Source organism: Juglans microcarpa x Juglans regia, chromosome 2D, assembly GCF_004785595.1.
Source record: "Juglans microcarpa x Juglans regia isolate MS1-56 chromosome 2D, Jm3101_v1.0, whole genome shotgun sequence".
NCBI classification, from domain to species: Eukaryota; Viridiplantae; Streptophyta; class Magnoliopsida; order Fagales; family Juglandaceae; genus Juglans; species Juglans microcarpa x Juglans regia.
In genome coordinates, this window is record NC_054596.1 from 1,674,227 (window position 1) to 1,684,008 (window position 9,782).

At 32.6% G+C, this 9,782-nt stretch overlaps 1 protein-coding gene across 1 annotated transcript; it reads right to left on the reverse strand.

The window, feature by feature from the left end:
• Positions 1-219: 219 nt before the first annotated feature.
• Positions 220-4,254, reverse strand: LOC121249720 (zinc finger protein ZAT4-like). The gene is made up of 2 exons (XM_041148489.1): positions 3,140-4,254; positions 220-551 (listed from the first exon to the last, which is right to left on the reverse strand). Exons 1-2 carry the CDS (start codon positions 4,087-4,089, stop codon positions 545-547), a joined length of 957 nt encoding a protein of 318 aa, XP_041004423.1. The 5' UTR covers positions 4,090-4,254; the 3' UTR covers positions 220-544.
• Positions 4,255-9,782: the final 5,528 nt, after the last annotated feature.

The following is a 9,782-nucleotide window of genomic DNA, read 5'->3' on the forward strand; positions in this document are numbered from 1 at the left end:
AATCCAAACATATTTTACATCTCAAAAAAATTTAATCTAAAAAAAAATCATTTCATAATCATCTGTTTAGAGTTATGTTTTTAAGAAAATATAAAAACTTAAACAAAATACGCAAAAAAAAAAAAAAAAAAAAAAAACAACAACTCCAACGAAAATGTTTATCCAGACAACTTATTCAAATTCAACTATCAAGATTCAAAAACCAATACAAAGCCCATCAATACAATTCTGCCCAAATCACTTCTACTTTTGTTCTATCTACATTACAAAATGTAATAAAAAAATCAGTACATCTCAAAGTGATCTGTCTAGCGTTGTTTCACAGCTCAAGGTCCGTCCAGGCAACTCTGGTGTCACCCTGACGCCCTATCTGTTTAAATTGTCTTAAAAGGTATAAATAAAATGACATATAGAAACCCCAAGGCTTTATATACATGAGAAGTAATTAGCACCGTTGGCAGTTTGCGCGCAGTTGACAGAGCACATCTTGAGCACGAAATTAAGGCTGACTACATGTCACCGCGCCATGCAAAAACTTTCCTCGTCACAGCCTAGCTACCACGTACAAACAGCAAGTTTGTGTGTTGGAATTAACTTCTTCTTTCCCTCCACCAAATCAGAGCCAAAGATAAAAAAGAATAAATCACGTGTCGGCCATAGGGTAAAAAAACCATTTCCTTTGTAAAATATATATATATATGTGTGTGTGTACATATATATATATATATATATATATATAATATGTCTATATAAGACCTAAAAGGGTAAGTCACGACCTTTTCATGCAAATCCGACGTACTTTTATGTAAAATAACTCATAAATATCATTATTTTATTAATTTTAAAACATAGTTATAATGGAAATGATTGTCTATCTATCATATGATGATTTAGAATGAATCAGCTTCACGATACATGGTATGGAGAGTATACACCTTATAAATTAACGTACAGTACCTGTATGCAGTACTGGGTTTAGGATAATGCCATTTCATGTTTAACAAATTTGTGTGTTCATAAGGACAGATCTTATCGCATGCAAGAGGAATAAGAGTCGGGGTCTAGATTGTTTTGTATTAATGTGTTCATGTATAGTACTTCTTATCTCAAAGCCCATACAATGCATCATGTCATGAGAAGGATGCGTTTAGAAGATTTCATCCTTACAATAATTATGTCATACTTTTAGGATACGTTTGGAGGTGATCTTAAATGATTTGTAAATAATATGAATAGTAGTGTTCACATTTACATATAATGTACATGCATTATATATAGATTGAATAATAGTAAATAGTAGTATTCACATAGACTTATTCACATCATGTATATTATATATATATACACACACATATACATACACGTAAGTACACATACACAACCAAGTTCAAATATATAGATCAGCAATGAGATCATATTAATTGGTTTCTCCACGTATGATTTGCTAATTAATTACGTATTCATTCGGTCGTACTCCTATCTAATTAATTTGAACATTTGTACGGGTGGTAAAGCTGTTATAAAAAAACTGTTTATTTATAATTAATTATTTCTTAAGAAAATAATTATTTCTTGTCAAAATGAATTTATTTTCATTACAAATAGTCATTCTCGTTGTAAAGAACTAGTAAAAAATGCTCAATTTTCTGATAGTGAGCAAAACTCTGATATAATTAAGATAAAAATAGCAAACTGAAATCTACCATTGTAGGTTAAAGTATATCTCTTCCCCACTATTACATTAAATATTAGACTGTCCAAGGATGCGTAAAGCCAGTTAATTATATGCAGATTAATTTTCTCTTATTCCATGACGAGGCAAAACAATTAATTTGTACTCATAGAAAAAGAGTTATGTCTAAAGCAATAAATTAATATAGTAGTACTTGAAAAAGTAGATTGAATTTAACAAAAAAAAATAAAAAAATAAAAAAACATAAAAGCGTATATTGGAAAAAAAATTGTTAAGATCATTGTTTTGCAAGAATATTCAATCAATAATATTGAAGTGGAAACAAGCATATGTGATCAACATCTCTATTACTAAAATTATACTATGTAGATGGTGCGTGGTATAGTTATAGGGACCTTAGAATAACATTTATAGATATATATATATATATATATATATATATATATATCAATACTGCTATATACATCACATATTTTTCGTATGAAAGAAATAAGTCATAACTTCTGTTTTAAATTAGGAATGATTATAATAATTATATCTTTAAAATTTAAAAAAAAATGATAATATGAGAGGATGATTAATTACCTTTTGTATTGGTTTCCAAAATTCGTCACTAGCTAATTTACTTCCTTCCATTGATAAAGAAAACAAAGATTATAGATAGAAAGTGAAAGGGGTGGGAGTGGATTTGATTGATTGAAAGGGTTATACATAGATGGTTTCAAACCTTCTAATGTGACACGACAATATGTTGTAATTAGTAGATAGTGCATGCTTAATGACCGGGGCGGGGCTTCGCTAGCTATACATGATCAAATTCAAAGCTGCATAAAGAAGATAAGGACAGGATATAGAGCCCGACTTCTTGACTTCTTCTGCAACTGTTCAAAACTATTAAGTGGAGTAATGACATGAGGTCCAAGTTAAACTCATGTCCAGACAAAAAAAAAAAAAAACAAAGAGGTTCTCACTTCTCATGGATTTTCTCTCTGATTTATAGCCTTTTGTGTTTCCTTCTTTTAATGAGTAAATAAGGGAAAGGGAGAACAGTTATAACTTATCTATAGCTTAAACGGCTGGGCGCAGTAGCAAAAACAACTGCAGCCGCATCTTAAACATCTTTCCATGAAACTCCTATGGAACACAGAATCATGCTTTTGGATAGGGTTGATGGGATATTAGGATCATAAATAAAAACAAAAATCTTATATATTAAAGTCAGTTTCAGGAATGTCATGCTGATGCAGTCATAGACAAGACATATTAAACAACCAAATAGCGGCAAACGAGAAGAAACAAATTATATAATCTCAATCAAAATGCAACCATTTCCAAAAGAAACCCATTGATCGATCATGTACCAAATTAGTTTAAATTTCTCCAGTTACAGAAATATGAACAAACACCAAAGTATGAAAATTGTACTTTCATCAACTTTGAACTTACTGATCTGCATTTGGCACCGTACTTGAGAGGTAAACCAGCTGGCCGTTAACTTCATCTTCGTCAACCGGCGCCGGTAAATTAAGATCGATCAACTTGTGTCGAGGTTTAGTAGCATTTCTAGCGTTACCTAAGTTGGAGAGGTGGACCTTCTTGTGCCCGCCCAATGCTTGACCAGACTCGAACACCTTCGAACAATATGGGCATTCAAACTGTCTCTGATCCACCACACAACCGCCATGGCTACTAATTCTGGGTCCATTACCTTCTTTGAAATCCTCTTCATGGAACTGCTTCTTATTTTTCTTATGGCTCGCTTTGTGACCGCCAAGAGCCTGATAAGACCGAAACACTTTACTGCACATCTCGCAACTGAACTTTACCCGTTGCCGTGACGTGCGAATATGGCAGGGATAATTATCAGTACCCTCGTGATCTTCGTCTTCATGATCATCGACGATTCCTTCGACTACTTCTTGAACTTTTTCTTTCCCTTTTGTCGATCCTTTATCCCTAGAAAGCATTATAAGACACAGAGCCCCCTCTTCTTCAGAGAAAGTGTCAGAGACTGAACTCACCTGTTCGGGCTCGAGTGGCGACTCGGCGAGTGGTACGACTGTCTTACGGCAACGCTTTGATCTTCTACGAGTTGGTTTCTTGGCCGGTTGAGACTCTGCATCGCTTTCGCTGCCGGAGTTTGCAACGAGATGGAGCCTGCGCTTGAGGGATGGATAGGACTGCATGGGATTCTTTCTGGAGTGGAAGTTGAGAGAAGAGGATGAGGATGGAGATGGAGATGGCTGAGTTGACTCGGCGGCAGCTGAGTTGTCATGCTGTTGTACTGGTTTGGGAGGGATTGGAAGTTTGGCGAGATGAGATCTCATGTGGCCCCCCATGGCCTTACCATTGGCTAGGCGCTTGTTACAGATCTCGCAGATTCTGAGCTTGTCCATGGTTTCAAAACTCGCTTCCTCTCTGTTTCTAGCTCTCTCTCCGTTTCGCTCTAAATCTCAATGAGAGGAAGGATAGTGAGGGAACCTAGAGGAGTAGGTGACAAGCATTCCTTAACCAAAAGGTCGCAAAAACAGAAGGTCCAGAATGAATGTGGCAAAAGTTAAGGTGTTCTTCCGAGTATTTCGGCCAATTATACAAATTAGAGTCTGCGTCTGCGACCGTTCGATGGGTTTTCTAGTTATTTGATTGGTGATCAAACGGCCGCTCTATGCAGTAGTCACTATAAGAATGTGAATGTAAATTTTAATTTTAAATTCATTAAAAATCATTTTATTTTCTTTAAATTCTAAAAAAAAAAAAAAATAGAAATGTTCACTTATTATGTTTTAAAAAACTATTTCGAGATCACTACTATATTTACAAAATTAGTTTATTATATTAAAAGGGAAATTTTTATCATAGTTTATGAAAAATAAACAATGTAATTTAACATATCCTCTCATAAATCTTCTTTTTTTACTTTCTGAACAATGGCCAAATTAGTTTGAACAAACACAATGACCTAATTCCGCTTAAGGCCCGGTTTGGACAGTGAAACTATCTCAATTCATCTTGTTTAATTATTATAAATTTTTAAAATTTCAAACAAAATAAATAAACAATTTAATATTTTCAAATTTCAAAACATAAATAAAATTAAAAAATAATATTATAATAATATTTTATCCAATTATTAACTTTTATTTCATTTCATCTCACTTTCCAAACCAAACTTATTAGTTTATTAGAGTACTTGTGCTTTTCCTTTCTTTCTTTATTGTTTGTGAATAGTTATTCTTTTGATATAAGAAGAATAATATTTTCATCATCTACTATTTATTACTCAACACCTCACATCCTATTAAAAAAATATCTAGCTCAATGAAAAAAACTGTCACGTATAGTATGAAGGTGAATAGTATCTAAGTTGTTGTGGATTACTGAGCAACTACAACATGCTTATTATAATTTCATGTAGAAAATAATATTCCCAAAACGAAGAAATTGCGTGGCATTATTGTTTAATGATTGCTAATTTTATTATTATGACCACTTTTTATTATTCAATCATGGTATGACGTGTCACCTGTGATAATCTGCATTGTCGGTTAAGTAACATACTAAGTATGTAAATGCGTCAGCTTTAAAATGAATAATGCTATGCGGAAATGCTTCTTGGCAAGATACTTGGCATCCATGCCGTCCCAATGTATTTCATCAAACGATTTGACGTGTCGAGCAATTATATTTTGGTTTTTTTCCATTTTTTTTTTAAAAAAAAAAACTTGAGTTATAAATAAAACATTCTAATTATTTCTCTTGTTTGGTAAAATCTCTTTATTCTCTTAAATGTGGAAACCTATTAAAGTGTGCATAAGAGTAAAAAGGTACTGACAACTCAACCCAATTGTAAAAAATAATAATAACTATTTAAATTATGTAAATGATATATTGGGTGGCTCTATAGTCACTGCTCCCAGTCTTACTAGAAGTTACTGATAGTACAAAATGTTATGTTTTTTTATTTTACTTTTTTATACATGTATTTTTTTGACGCTGTAAAATATTTTTTAAAAAATAAAAAAATTATAATATCAATAAAAAAATATTTACTTAATCATTAAGTAAAAAAAATATTAAAACAATTAAAAAAAATATAACGGGATCGGGAGCGGGACCGATATATTATACACTAATTTAAAAATAAAATAATTAAAAAAAAACATATTATCACGCACAAGATAGGTCATCCTTTTATTTTTTTTACAAGTTAAAAGTATTGATCTTCATTTTACAAGGCACCTTGCTATAGGTAGAAAAAATTAAAAAATTAACAAACTATATTTTGTAGAAAATAGTGCACCGTGCTTTATAAATTCAACAAATAACAGAGATTAAGAAAAAAAAAAAAAACAACGTCAAAAGAATACCATTCCCGTTGTTCAATAGCATGAAGTAATTAAAGAATATGGTACGTGGAATTTTTTAATGGATATTCTACAACTTTTGACTACCGATTCGCCGAATGGTGTAATTTTTTTAAAAATATATTTTAAAACTCATTTAAACATATTTAAAAATAAAAATAAAATCACAAAATTGTTAAAAAAATACGTTTTTAATTATTAAGTAAAAAAATTTAAAAAAAAAATACAAAACAGATGGACACTTTCTAGATGGCTTTATCATTTCTCATTTTGAGATGCTACCAGCCGGTCGGATGTAATACCCACTTTTACACTCGCGAATGAGGGGTTGCTACATATGGATTGCAATAAAATAGACAATACACATGCATGAAACTGATTAATTGTTTTTATTTTCTATTATTTCGTTCCCTCTCCCTCTCTCTCCCTCCCCTGTCGCTTTCTCTCTCTTCTTTGAAATAATCTCTTATTCCATCAAAGTGAGGCTGGACACTTTTTTTGAGCTAATGAGTTCTCTCAGTAAATCGAAGCACAACCCAGTTTTTATTTTTTTATTTTATTTTTTATTTTTATGAGGATTAGGGAAAGCTATATAGAGGCATGCAGACATAGACTTTTCTGTTTTGTTCTATTATATATTTTTTTTGTTTCTTGTTTTTCTAATAGGTTGAGCGAGAGAGATTTTGAGTGCTCTACATAGAGAGAAATTTTGCATTTAATCGGATATTTCTTGTTCTTAATTCAATCTTGAGTATTCTTTTTTTCTTTTACCGGTTGAGCCACTTACATACGTGATATTTCTCTGTTAAAAATGTAACTGGTTGCACTTTTTTGTTTCTTGTTCTTCTAATAGGTTGAGCGAGAGAGATTTTGAGTGCTCTATATAGAGAGAAGTTTTGTATTTAATATGATATTTCTTTTTCTTAATTCAATCTTGAGTACTTTTTTTCCTTTATCGGTTGAGCCACTTACATGCGTGATATTTCTCTGTTAAAAATGTAACTGGTTGCATTTGATTAATAAAAAAACTATAGAATATTGTAAATCATTTAGCAATAAACATAAATCTTTTATAGTTTACCAAATCCAAATCAAGAAACGCTGTTTTGAAGTTCAGTGGAAAAGCTTGAGAAGATAAAAAATGCTATTTGCACCCATAAGGGGTACCCACCGCGTACCCGTGGTTTCACGTGGGATTAGTGAAATAGTGCGGATTACACTATCGCTTTGTAACACTATTGCTTGTCGATTCCTGAAACTCGAAACCCAGAACCTTGTGAGTTCGCACCATCTTTTTGAAGAAACTCGAAACCAGAACCTTAGTTTCACCTCAGCAACCTGCACGACCATGGAACCACGTAAGGAACACAACAACCTTCCCAAGCAACCTGTAAAGACGATTCATGCAGGGAGATACGTTGGGTGGTCATCTTCTTCTGCTCAAACAAGCTTCCTCATCGACGTGTAGGAAGGCAAAACACGAATGGAGGTACTGGATTTTTGTCGTTTTCTTGTTTGCATGCCCAAATCTCCCATTGGTATTGTTTATTCAACCCACGATTTTGATGTTCCCAAATTAACCAAATTGGTACATACACATGATTTTGAATAATTGGAAACCCTAACCCTAACTCTAATGAGAGATTTCGAAATTCTTTTAGATTCAAAATATCACTTGATTTAGATTCGAAATTGCACTTGATTTCGAAATTCTTCTAGATTCGAAACCTTAACCCTAATCGATATATACTCTTCTTTTTTTTTTTTCTTGATTGTTCGTTTTCCTTTTGTTTCTTCTTCTCCCTTCAATTTGAGTAGCAGTGGTAATGATTTCAAGTTTAAATTTTTGTTTTATTTTGATATTTGACTTAGCCAAGGAAAAGATTCACACTGATATAGCAACAATCCACGGGTTCCTCTTTGTTTTGCGTTAGGAAATTGTTATAATCCTCCTTGTAAATCTCTGTAAATCTACTCAATTTGCTGTGATGTAACAAGGATAAGCTGCAGAATGTAATAAACTACTTCCAGAGAAATTAAAAGACATAGGGCAAGTGTTTGATAAAGAGTCTTATCGACTCATATGCATTGTTAAGGATAAGCTTCCACAAAGGTTCCATAATTATAATTCATGACACTACCTTGAAAGTATATTGTTCACTTGAAAACAAAGAGGAACCCATTAGGAACACTCCCTTGAAAATATGTGCGCATTATAATTCATCATATGTTTCATAAAATATTAAATATTGATTTTATGTAAGACTTGGTCCTTAGATGAATTATGCAAGTATAAAAATACTCAACGCCATCTCAAATATTAAACATTGTTACAATCTGCTTTCAGTATTATTTTCAAAGTTGTTCTTTTAGATTCCATTGGGGTCTTGATGCTGGCCTGTATCTAGGCAGCAATAATATATGACTTCATTAGTGTATTGTATTGGATTTAAAAATATGTCATCATCCACTATGGACTATTTTTCATCTTTTGGTAAATGAAGTCTGGGTTAACCATTATGCTTCTGCGAAGTTGAAGTCCAACTGAGATATTCATCTACTACAAGAAATTCAGGACGACCCTTCTTAGAGTATCCTAACTACAACACATAGGTAGCTACATTCATGTTTATTAAAACTTTTAATATTATGTGCATCTAACATGTTTCCAAAATATGTTTAAAATGATTAGGGATTACCATATTGTAAATATTTCAAGTGGAAAAAGGGGGATCAATACAGAAAGTCTGATCTTCGAAAAACTCGCAATGAACTACTAAGAACCAAGCTAGAGTTGGAGAAGATACTCGACAATTTCAAAAAGAGCAAGATTGACCTCCATAAGAGAGCGGATGAGATCGAGATGAGAGAAATGGCGCTATCTAATAGAAATGAGGAGGTTGTGAACAAGGAGTTGACGCTTGTTGTACGTGAAGCTAAAATAAGACGTCCATGCACACTACTTCGACTGTATTGGGCTTTTGCATTTGTTGTAGCATGTTACTTCTCTTGCCTATAAATGACTTAGGATTAGTGTTAGAAGTTAGATGTTATGTGTATCTAAGTTGTTTATATGTTGGTGATGTTAGAACTTAGTCTTATTGTGTAGCTTTGAACTGTAGTACCACTTTCAGGACGTCTAGATTCAGGTAGTGTGAGAAGAGCATCAATTGTTGCATGTAGTAACCTTTTTTCCCTCGTTGCCATCGTGTTGAGAAGGAAAAACATATTTTTCTACTCTTGTTTACTTAATTCTTTTTCTTTTTTGGGCAGGATCTTGGTTGCTTCTCTCACGTTACATTACCACTAACTTCATCCTCTAACTGAGATATTTCGATAGTGCCATCCTCAGTTTCAATTGGTGAATCTGATATATTTTTGTCTCAATCTTCAACTCTATAGGAGGTACATGAAATATCAGTTTTCCTACACTCAGGTGTTTCCTCTACACCAACTATTCTGCTTGTAATGGAGCTTGTAGTCATAAGAGGAGTCAAATAACTAGCATTTTGCAAAAAGAAAAAAAAAAAATCTATGACATTCATATTAAAAAAAAAAACCAAAATTTAAATAAAAAAAATTACAAAAACAAAATTGCATCACCACTTGAATGTTGCTTGGATATTGTAGCCATTTGGATATGGCAACAAAGCCAGTGACCCTGCAGGAATTGGTCCAGAATAACCGTACATTGTAAAGTTTGGACAAGTTGATGGTATGTCCTT